The sequence below is a fragment of the Nesoenas mayeri genome (assembly GCF_963082525.1).
Source record: "Nesoenas mayeri genome assembly, chromosome: Z".
NCBI classification, from domain to species: Eukaryota; Metazoa; Chordata; class Aves; order Columbiformes; family Columbidae; genus Nesoenas; species Nesoenas mayeri.
The window spans coordinates 16,854,149-16,869,999 of record NC_137542.1 but is presented as its reverse complement, the minus strand read 5'-3'; the positions used below and the strand labels follow the sequence as shown (position 1 = coordinate 16,869,999).

The window sequence follows — 15,851 nt, the reverse complement described above, 5'->3', positions numbered from 1 at the left end:
GATTTGAGACAAACTTAATATTATTACTATTATACTGTGGTTTGGTTTGTTTGTTTGTTTTTTTTAATCATGGCAAAGTCTGAGATACTGAAACGAAAATATATAGAATGAATGTCATAAATAATAGCTTTAATGCACTATGACATATGTCATGTTGCATTCCTTTCTAGAGCAAAACAGCTAGGAGAGACGGTAAACTGTATTTCCCATTGATACTGCATTGGGTCTTTTGATCTGTTGGACTAGGTATAAGATTACTTCTGCTAGCAGTATGGTAGCTGTTATTCTGACATCAATGACAACGTAAAATACAAAGTTAATGAAGCCAACTTATTTTTTTCTGCAGAGCTTCTTGATTTCTTTCCTCAAAGGCTAAGATACTTCTGGTAGGGAAAGTGGGTGGCAAGTATAGTTTGAGTAAGTGATTTTGTGCTAAAACTGGTAAAATGTCATGACTAGCTTCATATTACAGTATCTTACTTTTAAAACAACAAAAACATCAGGAGAATAAATCAATTCAAGCACTCAAGAAAGTCTTAATTTTTTGTAGTCATCCTACTCCTACATTATTTAAAAACTGCAAAAGAGCAACTGCCTGTTTTAAAATAAGTTTTAAAAATTTGCTGTGAAGTTTTTAGTACATTTTATTTTTCAGCATATGGACTATACAGAGTACTTTAACCATTAAAAAAAAAAAAAAGAGAAAAGAAAAAACATTGAACTATTTTCTATTTGACTGCTTGAGGCTTAGGAAATGGATTGTGCAATTTAAACCATTTATTTTTTGTTTTCAAAAATAAATTGCCACCCATGTTGAAAATATGAAAGCCAGGCTTCAGCTGAAAAGAAGTTAAAACAGTCTAGTTATCCAAATCCTTTAAAATATCCAGAGATTCACACCAACAACAACCTGTTCTCCATTATGCACATTACTAGCGAATGCTGTTTTGCTCTACAAAGCTTTTGGCTTCAGCCTTAAAAACACTGATGGTAGGATCACCACTGCAGCACAGGGGTGCAGGGTCAAAACTTCATAAGCTGAATTTTTGCCAACAGAAACATTTATCTTGCCACAAAAGAACTTCTCTGATGAATCTGTTCTTGTATTGACATTCCTACTTTTGGTAACTCCAGACAGAAGAAACCGAACTTGTACGAAACCTTTCCATTCAAGATGTGCACTGCAAATTTTAGGTGAGTGAGGAAAAATGCAAGAGAGACAATGGAAGCCAGAAAAAAGAAAACAGGCTAGCAGTTGTTAAGTGCAATAATACTGTGGTGGCTATAAGCCCATTCCTCCACACTCCACTAATTGCAGCGTTCTAAATGGCAGTTATTAACATGAATTAACTCCACACAGATTAGTCAAGCACATCATGAGAGGACTGCAGTTCTAAGCTACTTTTGATCTATTCAGTTAATTATGATTCTAGATTTTCAGAACTGAATAAACATAGTACTTCCTGTTGTAAACACCTATTCTTTGATAATTACATTCAGTAAAGCACTGCATCATGTGTCAAGGAGCTGAGTTGAAATTCATTTAAAAAATTAGGTGGAAACCCTTTAATTAAAGCAGTGGGAAATTCTATTAGCATTCAAGAAACAACTTCTTAAAGTGCCATGCTAACACTTCAAAGAAAACGACTTCTTAACAGCAACCTGACTCCGTTATTTTGAAATCCAAGTGCTATAGTGCAATGCATTGATCAAACTCCTGAATGCTGCCCTTAAAATCCTGGAAAACAGCTAAGATCAAGAATTGATGCAGGTGCATCATAGTCTTCAGGAAGTAATTTATAAGCCTGTTCTTTGATTATGTATATGAAATATACACCTGATTTGTCTGGCTCTGTCATAAAATGTAAATACTCCAGACAAACGTACACAAAGTGTGCTTAAAAAAAATAATAAATTGGAGCATTCTTGGTGCATTAGTAAAACAAACAATTTCTAATAATATATAGCTGTATTAAGTTTTCTACTTGGAATGTTAAGCACCCGGGTATGGGAGCAGGTGGTGTATCCCTAATCATCACATTCACCTTTCAACTTTCTGTATTTGTGAAACAGGGATATTTCTATTACACACGCTGTAGTAATCCCAGGTTACTGTCATACAGCCCGATTTTGAATTCAACCACTTCATAGGGAAGAATTTATCAGGAAAATCTGATCACACTCTTCTAAGATGTACTGGTTAAAAAGAAATTGTGGGATGCCCATATGTCGGAATCTAGAGTGCTAGAGTTTGAATTTCTATTACTCAACAGAAGGAACACCCTGGAAAACAGCTAGACAAGTCTTCCCTATCTGTGGATCAGCAAAACCACAGATGCTGATCTGACACAAAGCCTGAAGCATGCCCGAACTATAAAAATTTTGTGAAGTTTAGTGATACTTCAAAAAAATGTGAGTCTGGTTATAAAGTGACTGACCAAAAATTTCTGGGAATTAAGAGGACCAAAAATAAGCTGTGTCCCTGTAGAATCTAGTATATAATGAATCTCCAATCAGCTACCAGATTGGTGCTGTTAGGGTATTTCTAGGCAGGCTCTATATATTAATATGCAGTGACACAGGACTGCATGGTACCTGCATTCCTGCTTTGCTTTCCATGTATATGAATGTTTTAAAAACTTCTTATCTCTGTGATGTTGAATTGGTTGAGTATTCACACTTGCCAAATGTCAGCATTCTCAGGCACAAGTACAGACACATATGAACTAAATTAATAGGGATCAAGTGCATTTTAGGAGAGAAGTACTAAGCTTCCACCTCAGGTACCATCAAAATAAAATAAAATTTATAAAATATAACCTACTGAATATCTGGCAGAAGTGGGCAATGAAAACTGTGCTTGCTTAGGTGCCAATAGCCTAGACCATGAGAAGAAATCTCCAACACTAATTCACTAATTTCTCCTGCAAACATAGTCATTTTTCTCCTTTTTTCCTTTTTTTTTTTTTTTCCCTTTTTTCGGTAAACCATATTATGTATTTTCCCTATTTACCTTCTAATTGTATATACAGCTCTCTCTGTCATGCATAGCTTAATCAAGGCTGGCAAGAAGAAAAAACAACACCAAATGCCAAAATAGTAACGGATAAATAAAATGCAAGGTCTGTGTGTTTTGATGCCTTTATATAGAATCAGGGCATTCTAATCCCTCCACACTCTTCTTAAGTATGGGCAGAGAGGTTCAACTCACAGATCACATATGCACACTTTTGTTGAGCCATTTGGATACATGCATTTCATTCTGATATTCAGGCTCTGAAAGTTTGACATTGGAATGTATGAATTTCCATCAAGCTCAGTGACTTATTGGCTGATGCTTCTTTGCAATGCAAACTTTACTGTGTAACCACACTGTAAACTTTTTGCCTTTGTGCTAAGCCCCACTAGAACTACCTTATTTCCTGGTGGTTAAAATATTCCTTTGAGCTGTGCACAAACTGTTTGACTCCGATGGCACTTAATGCTATTACCAGAATAACAGACCCTCACTTCTTTACCCTAGAAATTGCTATAAAAAAAGCACATGCATGCAAACACATGTAGAAACCCAGAGTGTACACACATGCATGTACAGGTAAATAAATATCTCTGCTCCAGCTCCATGTAAAGATACTGGGAAAGCGGGACTGAACAGAGAAGGAAAACCCCAAACAGACTTTTCTTACCGTGTGCCACCCAGCCATGTTTACACTGATCACAGGTTCTCAGGTTAATCTTCCCTGGCTGAAAACATTCACATGTGCAATTTACCAGTGTACAGCGGATGGCCTGGAAAAAGAAGCAGAAAACATGTATTAATGCTTTTCTTCCTTCTTGTACAAATTTGTTGTAAGGGCTAGGTTTGTGCAACAAAACCCAGCTTTCTAACATTCAAAGCACTGGTCATTCTTTTAAGCAGAGATTAATTTTCTTTCAGAAAACACTCGTTGATAACCCTGAGCAATGACAACCAAAATGCTTATTCAATAATAACATAGTCTGCTGTCCCATGGAGATAACTGCATTCTTAAAACCTTTAAAAGAATTGCTCTATTTCCTTTAGGAAGAAGCGGTAGCATAAGGATTCTGTTGGTGTTCCACAGATTTCCTGGGTTTGTATCCACTGCCTGAAGGAAAATGTTACTAGTGATGTCTTACCACAGCAGCATATCAGCTTGATTAAAATGAGTAAAATGAGGAAATAAAAGCATACCAAAAGGAAAATTATTTCAAAAAATACCCAGGTTTACTTTGACAGGTGTTAGCTAGATCCACAGAAAAGTGACTATAAATTGAATGAGACTCTTCTTAATGTGTAACACAGATACGTTTTTAAATAGCGTAGAATATGACCTGTGCACTTCAAACTGCTACTAATAAATTTATGGCATGCATTTAGATGTAATTTGCATGGAGATTTCTGAGACAGAGAGGCTTATTCTGATCATTCACAGATTAACAATCTACTGTAACTACCGAAGCTGCCAGGAAAAGATATCTCTATAGATTTAGATGCAATCAATGATTACTTGGGGGCTAAGGTGGGGGAAGGGTGCTTGCTCCCTACTGCCACCGAGATACTGAAGCATTATTAAAGCTCTTGGCTTCTCCAGCAATTAACACCCAGAAATACACAGTTTTTCCACACCAAAAAATAATTACCTTAACTATACTGACTTAAATAAAATTACATACAACTTTAGCTTGGCCTATCTAAACTCCTTGGTTGCTGACAATGAAAAAGTTTCAGGGTTATTTTAAATGGCTTATCTCTTTACTTATTTATCTGCATCAGACAGCAATTTAAAGCCATTTATAGTTCACAGGTCCACTTAAAATCCGTATTTCTCTGACAAATTTCTGGTACTAGAGTCCTGTCTCCCTCCTGTCCTACCTACTCTTTCATCATCTTTCACCCTCAAAAACCTAGTGGGGAAAAAGTATCCTGCTCTATTATGCCTGACACTTCAGGGCCTCAGTCCCAATGTCACCTGTCCAATTACTCATTAGCTAGGTTATAAAACACTTCTGTGTGTATGCATGATTAAAAGAATTAGCAATATGAAATATAAGGGTACCAAAGAAATGCTGATTGTGCAATAATAATATATGTGTTTGTGGGTTGTGAGAAAAAAATTCTCCTGAAAGGTCTTGTTTCATGTTCAATAGTTTATTGACTCAGTAATATATCAGGTCTCCACCGGTCAGTAATGGTGTTCTTTCTCTAATATCTTCATTAATTAATGAACTCAGTAATTAATTGTACTGCAAGAAGAAAGACTTACAAAATGGTACTTCTATTTTACCGTAAAAGGTTTTCTCACATTCACAACCTTTTTTTTTTAAATCTTTGCACCAATGTGACACACGTTTATTGTACTTGGTATTATTTTGTCTTCTTCATGTGTCACTTACAGTACGCATAAGAGGAGTAATATAGTATATGTACATATACTAGGTGAAACTGTGTCATTTGGTAGAGTTGCTTTATTAAGGCTCATCAGCATTTCATTACAAACCTATCTATTTTTGGCCTAGAGTTTAACAGGTTGCCTGTAAAAATTGGATTCAGCTTGAACCTGAAATACAATGTTTCAGCCAAAGAGTAAGTTTTATTACACACATTCCAAAATGATCCATTTAGCCATTATAAATTATCAGATGGGGGGAAAAAAGTTTAGAGGTTTCACGTTTCTTTTCCTCTTCCCTGAGTTCAAGAGAGTCTCGACGATATAAAGGCTTGAAGGAAATTAACTAATTAATAAGATTTCTAACATTTATACATAACTCCCCCAAAAAAAGTCATGTTAACTTTTCAGAAGCATGAAAATGTCAGCTTGTTCCTCATATAACTAAATCTGAAAAGTCTTTAAAAAGAGCTACGCATTTTTATAAAGTAATCTGGGTTGGCATGAGAAACTCCAAACATAAATAGCATGGCCAACACATGGCCTGGTCTTACTTGGCCACTTTTTTTGCAAAGGGTGTGTAGATGTCAGGTTGTAATCTAGTTTCAGTAGTTTCCTATTCCATCACTGTGAATCCCATGCATACTTCTGAGTGATGAGGAGAACGTCTGAAGCTGCAAGATGCTCATTTGGGACCGGAAAAATTCATATTCTAGTTCACATTCTGGCATGATCTTGGGCAAAATTACTTTGTTAACCTGATGCTTACATTTCCTAAACAATAACCAGACACAATTATAGCAAAATGTTGTCAAGGTAAACGCAACATAAATTGTGACGCACTCTATAGTGATGGAGGCTATTGAAAATCTTAAGTGGAATTCGGTCTTTATTTTGAAGATTCATTCATATCCAAAATAATTGTAACTAACTCAGATCACTACAATATCCAACATGAAACAAGCACAACTTGGTGCAGAGAAGATTCAAGATGCCAGGAATAGCATGTGTTCCTACACACACAGATGGAACATTAGCATTCATTAACACAAAAGAAAGCATTGTCTTTAAAGACCTTCACAACACAACCAACATATGTACTTAGCCTTGCAAGGATATGCATCTGAATTATTAACAGTGTCATTATACTTGTTTTCAACAGCATTTAACTCAGGAATACAAGTCATTGACAGTTTGTGCAATAGACTCAGGAATGACCCAGAACAGCAATGGGAGATGAACGTGGGGTGTAGATTCACCCAAGAATCCCAAGCTTTAAGGCGGCCACTCCATTCCCCAGCAGCAGGATTTCAAGGCACAGAGAGGATAAAAGTACAGTAGCTGGTGTGCTTGTAGGCAGCAGTGTGGATTGGCGTAACTGTGGTTGGACATCTGTTACTGCTTAATTTTAAAGGAGTGGGGTGGGGAGTAGGGATAATAAAAAGATCCTGAGTGAGTTTGCAGCAGCTAAATATTGTAGCCATTGTTTAAACCTGTTAAAAAGTGGGTATAAAAATCCAAGGGTGTAGCAATGCTAAACTTCTGCCAGAAGAGGCTTCTGAAAGGGTACTGCTAGGCATTTCAGAAGTCATGGACTGCAATTCTGCCTTCGCAACACGTTGCTAACAAGTTTATGTAATGGGACTCTGTGTACTACGCTATTTTGTAGGAAAGAAATAGAAATTTTTCCCAACTAAGGTTTTCCTCAAAAACTTCCCCAAGAAAGAAAGAAAGAAAGCAGAAGGAAAGGACAAGAAACCAATGACCTTGCATACCGAGAGGAACAGTAAAACCAGCAGATACAGACTCCCCCTGTATCAGCTGATAGGCAACTCTGCAGGTAAAGGCCCTTAAGTAAGCAACCAAACAGGGTTTTCTGCAGCTTCTTGAAAAGTGCCATTATGTTCTACCACAACAATGGTCTGAAGATAACAGGAGTTCTCAGGCATTTTTAAGCATGCTTTCCATTGAATTCCTAACATAAACTCCTTGCATTTCTACCAAAGCTACAGCGGCTCTTGAGGACCTGTGAAGGAAATGGACTAGATTTCGGTAGAATCATTTTAAATAGTTTACACAATGGATTCCTTAAATCCTAAAGCAATGCTATTAAGGTTTAAAAACAAAATATACAAATACAAGAATAAATTAATGGTCTTATAATTGACACCAAAACATGCAGAAATATCTTGCTGCTCTTTTTGAGATCTTCTTCCTGTAGAGTATAATGCAGAAAAGGAACTTTGCCTAGTATTAAAGCATGTGTTCTAGTGCACCTATGTGTAAGTTTGCAAGGCTAACATTAAAAGATGTTAGACCTGACTTCTGTGGTTTTCTTCCAGACCAAGGATACTCATTTAACATAGTTTGGGTGATTTAATTATACCTAACAAGTAAATATTATTCGCATATTAATAGGAACAGCCTATAGCAGTAATGGAAAATCAATCTGTGTGGCTGTTTCACAGATCTTCGAAGAGATAGAAAGCAGTAACCTATCATGAAAGAGATCACAGTATGGGAGAACGAGGACAACATGTAAATAAGAGATATGATCCTCCCCTTGAGTTCTTGCAAGTGACCACAAAGGATGGAAGCAGTTTAAACAGTGCAACATTTTGGAGAGAAAGATAAGGCCTGCAACTTCCTTTTTCCTGAATTTTAATAGTGAATCTAACAAAAAGTCTTAATGTAACATGTTACGAGACTCCAAGAGTCATATGACATTAAAGCATATCTTACTGAAAACTCAGCTACATCCTTCTACACAGTGGGCAGTCTTCGCAGAGCCTTGCTCTTAATGTCTATGCCTCATCTTTCTCATGTACAAAAAGGTATTTAAGAAATGTCTCCTGTTAAGCCATCTGTGATATAAGGGATCACTGTGCACCTGAATAATAATTTACTGATATTTTATTGAAAGTAAATAATGCTGTCATGGACAGAATAATTTAAAGCCAGACAGTAGTTGGTCTTGAGACATGAAAGTACATCAAAGTAATCAAAGTTAATGAACAAGAGGTTGATGGGAAGCATAGAGGTCCACTCTTCTGTTACTGTACGTTGATTGATGACAAAAAAACAACAACAACAACAAAAAAAAAGAGATGAAGACAACAGGTAAGTCCTGCAAGTGTTCCAGCATTTTTTTTTTTGACAGAAAGTCTTCTCTGCCTTTAAGATTGTTGTACTGTTTATTGGTTATAGAGTGAAGAAGCAGGATTGTACAATACTACAGTTTTAGTTTGGTTTTTCGGTTTGGTTGGGTTTTAATTTATTTTTCAGAGCACATATTATACAGTCCATAAACAGTTCTTAGAAAAACTGACACTTCCCTTTTTTACTAGCTCAGGAATTGCAATAAGTTTTTCGTCTCTTGTCAATTAAGTTTTTCTTTAAAAGACTACAGCATAAATATTGCTGTGTAAATGGCAAAAAAATCCCAAAGAAATTATACTATTTTTAATAGCTGACAAACCAGGAATATAACAGAGTTTGTTTTAAATTAACACGAAAAGAAGGATCATTTACATACTGACAATTAACAAATGCAGAATGTGACCTGCCTATAGTAGGTATTACATGGAACTGTCATGGTTTAATGCCAGCCAGTAACTAAGCACCATGTGGTCACTCACTCACTCCCCTTTGGTGGGACAGGAGAGAATCAGAAGGGTAAAAGCAAGAAGACTCATGGGTTGAGATAAAAACTGTTTAATAGGTAAAGCTTTTGCAGTGCACACAAACAAAGCAAACCAAGGAATTCCTTCACTACTTCCCATTGGCAGCTAGGTGTTCAGCCGTCTCCAGGAAGGCTGAGCTCCATCACGTCACAGCTACTTGGCAAGACAAATGCCACCATTCTGAATGTCCCCACTTCATTCTTTTTGCCCCAGCTTTTATTGCGGAGCATGATATCATAATGCCATACGGTCTGGATGTCCCTTTGTTCAGTTGGGGTCAGCTGTCCTGGCTGTGTCCCCTTCCAGCCTCTTGTGCACCCCCAACCCACTTGCTGAGGTGGGGGTGTGAGAAACAGAGAAAGCCTTGACACTGTGCAAACAGGGCTCAGCAATAGATGAAACATTTGTGTGTCATCAACACTGTTTTCAGCACAAATCCAGAACATAGCACAATACCAGACACTATGAATAAAATTAACTCTATCCCAGCCGCAACCAGCACAGGATTTTATATATATATAATCATATATCTATCCATCTATATATCTAAAATCCTGTATGTGTATATATCTATATAAAAAATCCTGTATATATATATGTGTGTGTGTGTGTATATATATATATATATATATACACACGCTTAATAGACAGCCATACTGCCTAAGTGAGAAGGCAAACAAAGCTTGGGTGTGGGCAATAAAAAATCTGCAGACAAGACTTAAAAATACAGCTAAAGATGCTGTGGGCCACCAAACAGATTCATAATTCATTATTGGCAGACAATTGCATCTACAATGTTATATGAGGCAATCACTAGAAGTCAGAGCTTGCGTACATTTCACTAATCTTTTCAGCCTGTGAACACTAAAAAAAAAAAATTTAAAAAAAAATTGTTTTTCAAGAGCAAGAATGACCCAGTTCCCCTGTACCTTTGCAATTGTCTATAGCTTCTCTCTGTGTTTCAGAATATTTAATAGCTGAACCTCTACAAGTTTGGATTACAGAAAAATTACAGTGCATGAGATTGTAAAGTTCATCTCAAGAAAAAACATCCTTCCAAAAGAAACTCACAAGAGAAGGAAGAAAAAAAATCTCAAAATTAGCAAAACAGATAGTAATCACTACACCTTTCCTAAGAAAATTTCCAAAGTATATTTTCACTTGTAAGAAAGAATGAAAATTAAGGTGGAAGTTCTTGCCATACTTCTTACAGAATGAAGATTATTTCTCTCTCTGCAGAGAGACCTAAAGTCTTCATCATGTAATTCTGGTAAAAAATGACAATTTTTTAAACTCATCTACAATTTTTATTTAATTCTGCAGCCAAAACACTGGACAGAAAGAGAGGAAGGCTTCGATTCAGATCCTGGGTCTGCCTCTCCCACAGATGCACTGTGTGGAACTTGTTAATCATTTAACCACTCAATTCCTAACTGCCCAATCTGTAAAAACCGGGTAATGATACTACATACCATTTTCAGACATGAGACTAATAAACTACTCACACAGCACAGTGAATCATGAGGACAGAATGTAAGGAAGAAGCATGAAGCATTACTATTTCTTCTGCTGACACAAATTTTGACAGAATTTTTAAAAATATTCAAATTTAGGTTGGTTTGCCAGTGGTAAAGGAACAATTTTAAACACAGGAATCGACTAGAGAAAATAACCTTAATTGAGAGATGACTGTTTTTACCTTCAATACCTATTATCTAATAATGCCTTGCCAAAACAAGAAAAAAAAAAACGTAAGGGAGCATTTGAATGGTCTTAAACATCTACGCAATGCAACAGGGTTTCTGATCTCCCTCCCATTCAGAGATACCCAAGTATCTTCTGACTTGTTCACCACATTGCACTATTTTATTAGCAGTTTCACATCACTCTATATTAGCAAGCTGTTAATAGGTTAAAATAGCTTTTCCTGGAGCAAGGACAACCTAGCCATTAAACATTTTAGGAAACCTTTTTCAGCTCTTCTTGGGAAAGAGCTTGTAAATGAATGGGGAATAAGAAGGAAGAAGAATAAAATGTCATTTGTACTGTTGCAATTTAAGTTAGGAGTCACTCTTCAGTTCTACCTTAGATACTTCCAAAAGTGGAAACCCATCTCAAAGAATGCTACCTAGACTTTGCTAGAGAAAATAATTATAATGTTGAAAAGATTCTACATGTTCAGCTCACAGAGCTGCTAACAGGATATTGTACAAAGATTGCAGGTACAATACTGCCCTATATTTCTATAGCATGTAAAACTATCCCGAAGTTCCCCACCACGAGAGGCAAAGTTGTTTGTACTGAAAAAAATTAAGATTGACAAATGCTTCTTTGCTTAGAATTTGAAGAAAAATGCATGGTTGACTTAAGAATGAAATTCCCTTTGCCTGAGAGCATGTTAGTAAAGGCAGATATTTGTTCTTAGAGATGAAAACCAGATTCGTGTTACCAAACCAACACTGTCAGCCTTTGGAGTACAACCATGCACTCTGTCAGGGTAACAGCCAGTGCCAGTTAGGTACCCAACGATGCAGACAGACACACCAGCAAGAAGCCTCACATAATCTCCTCTGCCTGTGACTCTTCTAGAGATTAACATTGCTGGCTCCACTCAGCTCTTCACCTCAAGTAAGCACAATTGTGGTCTCCTATAGAGATCACAAGAGGCAAGTGGCTTCCACTGGTTTTACTTGCCCTGCCCACCCTGCTCTGAAGAGACCCCACCGGGAGTGCTGCATCCAGCTCTGGAGCCCTCAGTAAAGACACGGAACTGTTGGAAAAGGTCCAGAGGTTGGCTACAGAAACGATCAGCGGGCTGGAACACCTCTCCTGTGAGGACAGGCTGAGAGTTGGAGCCATTCAGCCTGGAGAAGAGAAGGCTCTGGGGAGACCTTTTTGCAGCCTTTCAGTACCTAAAGGGGGCTTCTAAGAAAGATGGGCCTGTAGTGACAGGACAGGGTGTAATGGTTTTAAACTAAAAGAAGGTAGATTTAGATTAGCTATAAGGAAGAAATTTTTTACAATGAGGACGGTGAAACACTGGCACAGGTTGCCCAGAGAGGTGGTAGATGCCCTGTGCCTGGAGACATCCCAGGCCAGGCTGGATGGGGCTCTAGGAAACCTGATACAGCTGAAGATGTCCCTGCTCATTGCAGGGGGTTGGACTAGATGACCTTTGAAGGTCTATGATTCTCTGATTTTGAATTGAACAATTCAGTGTTTTACTATTTCTGCATGATCCCTGCACACATTATTGCTTTTATAGGAAAAAAGAAAAAACATTCCCCAAGCTGAAAAACTTTATTTAGCCATTGCTAGTAAAAATGTAACCATTTCTCTTTTAGTAAAAATTATTGACACCTCTGCAGGGGAAAAAAAAATCTGCTGGTAACTATATAAGATAAAGTATATTGAGATTCCCATACTGTGGTACAAGCCTTGCTATTCACAACAGATTTCCATTTCCTGACAGCAAATGTTTTCAGAATAAAGTATGTAAGCCAATAACAGTTGAAACTTTTGATGTAAAAATTAAACTAGATAAAGCATGCCCCAAAAGGACATTTTTTGTGTAGTGTCTTAAAAAAAGACCTTGAGCCTGTGGATGTAGCACACATGTGGGAGGAAATAATCAACATGTTTTTGTCACATTACATGGACTATTCAGTCAGTAATCTGAGAAAGAAGATTTTGCCAATAGATTATAAATGCTTCAAAAAGAGTTATTTAAATCAATTAAATCAAATATCAAATCTATTAAATCAAATATCTATTCTTACTGTATTGTTTCTCCACAAATTAATTGAAGTTGGTGAGAATATTTGAAGTCTTAAAGGTCACCAGATAAATAACTCATGTTCTCAAATAAAAAGTACAAGTTAAAATATGTAAATATGCAAAAAATATCACCTTTAACACATAAATAAGGAGTCTTGTAAGAAAAATGTAAATGTTCACACAAAATTATGCTGACAAAATCAGTAGTTAGATTTACTATTTTCCCCCTTTTTTTTTTTTGAAAGTCAAAAGAATAAGCAAAAGCTGATTTAAATAAAGTAAAAGGCAGCATGGCTCCTGGAATAGCTATTCCTTTCTGTCCATTTATTCAGTAACAAACAAACACATTGTTTGTTATCTAATCTACTCTTCAGGAAGACTTAACTTCTCAGGCTTCCATCTACCTTCTCAGATGTTACTGCCCTCTGGATTCTAAAGAACCAGCTTTCAATTTGGCCAATAAAATACATGGGTTTAGACTGCACTGTACTGCATTTTAGACAGTGAAAATAAATATGAATTTGATAAAAGTTACATGAAAAGGTTACAAGGAAAAGTTTTACTGTTTTGAAAGTAAGTGCAATGAACTAAAATTTATCAGAAAAGTTTGAGTATTTACTAAAAGAAAACAATATTTTCTATTTCATCAAGATCAACAGTCTGTACCATGTTTTTAAGTTAAACCTAAAGCAACAACTTCTTATTTAAATAGAGACTCAATCCTGCACTGTTCCTTCAGTGGCCAGCTCTCTTGTCAGCCACAAATCAGATAGTGTAAGCAAGTAAAGCAGTAAGAGCAAGCGGACCACACAACCTTTTTTTTTTCCTTTTCCACAAAATGTTGGATTTACAGGTGAAATTTTTTTTCTTCATTGGATAACGTTATTTACTAAACATGTATTTCTTTCATTCGTGTATCTTTTAAATTCAAAGTGCTTCTTCAACACTTCCTGAAACAAAGCCATAGAATTTTTGCACAAAGGTTTGCTAACATATACTCTGTCCATCCAACTTATGTATGAGAAAAATTCCAGTAAGTGTGAAATCGATAAAATGTTTTTCCTTGGCCAGAATAGAGCATGATTATATATATAGAACCACTTATTGAGAGAGAGAGAGAGAGAGAGAGAAGGGAAGAAAAAAAAAAAAGAGAGAGAGAGAAAATGTTATTGGTTTTCTCAGAAGGATTTTCTTTTATACATAGCTTTATCCTATAATTTTGTCCCTGTTGGGCACACTGCCTAAATTTAAACACAAACAGTCAAGCAATGAAGAAACATTACCACATTTACTGTGAACAAAAACTCCCAGTTGTACAGTGAAATTTTAATACATTTCAACTTATCTCTTTTACTAATGGGGAGAGTACAAACCCTGCAGGAATTTGCTCTGCAAACTGGTAATTACAGTAGACTCACTTTTTTATAATGCATATGTATAGTCAGACACAAGAACCATAGCTGCCCTTTTGATGTAGGTTACAATAGGAATGTTTAAAAAAAATTATGAAAATCTACAGCAATTCTAAAGGAATGCATTATTTCATGGGAAGTTGTCCTTTAGTTATATACTCAAGAACACAAATATACATAATACAATATACATATATTTATTTGCGTTTATAAACTGAAGCACAAACTTTATCAGCCTGTTCTTTTTATTCAAGTGTTGCTTTTTGCCTTTTTTTTTCTTTCCCCAACGTACAGAATAAATCTGCCCCACTGGTACAAAGCTGGAGTTTCCAACCTACAATATCATGTATGAGCTTAGAAAAAGATTTTTGTTCTCCCAAGCCTTTCCTCTGCACAACCTTCAAATTTAAATAGTTTTGATCTTCAAATTTATGTCTCATTAAATGATTATAACATATTTAAAAGCACTATTTCAATTGCACAGATTTGCAACATACAATGTCCAACTCAGCTAAGATAGGACATGCTGTGTCTGGCAGAACATGTTTGAAGTGTACACAAAGACAGATTTAAATCAATCCAAGGGAGTGTGAAATCAAAGATCTACTGCCACTGTCACACATAGAGACAAAATTTATCTTTAATATAATAATGACAGGACAGAGTTATCTCTTAACTAAAAAAATTAAAAATACAAGACAACTAAGGACCTGCAAAAATATACATATTTCCACATTTTTTATGGTCTACACCACTTTTTTTAATGTTTATCAACCATACCACTTGAGTCTTCAAATACCTGCGTACTAACTTTTTACATACACTCATATTCATTCTCTTTAAAGGTAGAAAAAATTCTTCTCACACAATTGAATAAATAACAGAATCATAGTGCCATCTAAGTACAACATACACAAAAACATATCAGAAATCCAGTTTCTGAAATTTCTATAGACAGTCACATCTTCAAAATTGCCAGAAAAGCAAACCATATATTTAGCAACTAATTTTAAAACTGATTTATCAACACAGTTTACACTTACATAGCATCTCTTTGAACCAAATGCTGCATATTCACCAGTTTGCAATACCCAAAATCTGTTTGTCTCTGTTAAGAAGCTCTTCTGTGCTATGTTGGTTAGACAGTAACATTTTGAGTTTCTCTTACTATGGAATAGCATGTTCACAACTCAAACCAGTCACAGCTAAAGTCACTAGGCCCCCAGGCTTTATTCTCGAAACAGAGAAAGTTGATATTACAATGAAATGGTGTAAGTTGGTGTCAATGATTACTTGCAACAATCAATGGGGAATCAATAGCTAAATGAAAACCATAAAAACAGTGATGGAGAAGGTCTTTCTTGTAACACCTTGAAACATGCTTTCCATGGAGGCATTATTAGAGCCCTTGAAATTTTACATGAGTTTATAATTTTCATTTCCCCCACTGCTGGGCACTAGCTCTCTCACAGATGTAACCCTCTTCTCCAGAAGTGGTTTATTTCAGCAATTAAACTATTCTTTCATAAAAAGTGAGTTGTTAATAACTGTAGAATCACTTCTTCACATTT

The 15,851-nt window shown here is 36.1% G+C and overlaps 1 protein-coding gene across 1 annotated transcript in view; it reads right to left on the bottom strand.

Annotated features, from left to right (window-relative positions):
• BNC2 (basonuclin zinc finger protein 2) overlaps positions 1-15,851 on the bottom strand; it is a gene marked incomplete at both ends in the record, with an annotated part of 230,217 nt that overhangs the window by 107,918 nt on the left and 106,448 nt on the right. The window contains 1 exon segment of the mRNA XM_080362757.1: positions 3,687-3,789. Coding sequence (XP_080218883.1) covers positions 3,687-3,789 — 103 coding nt within the window.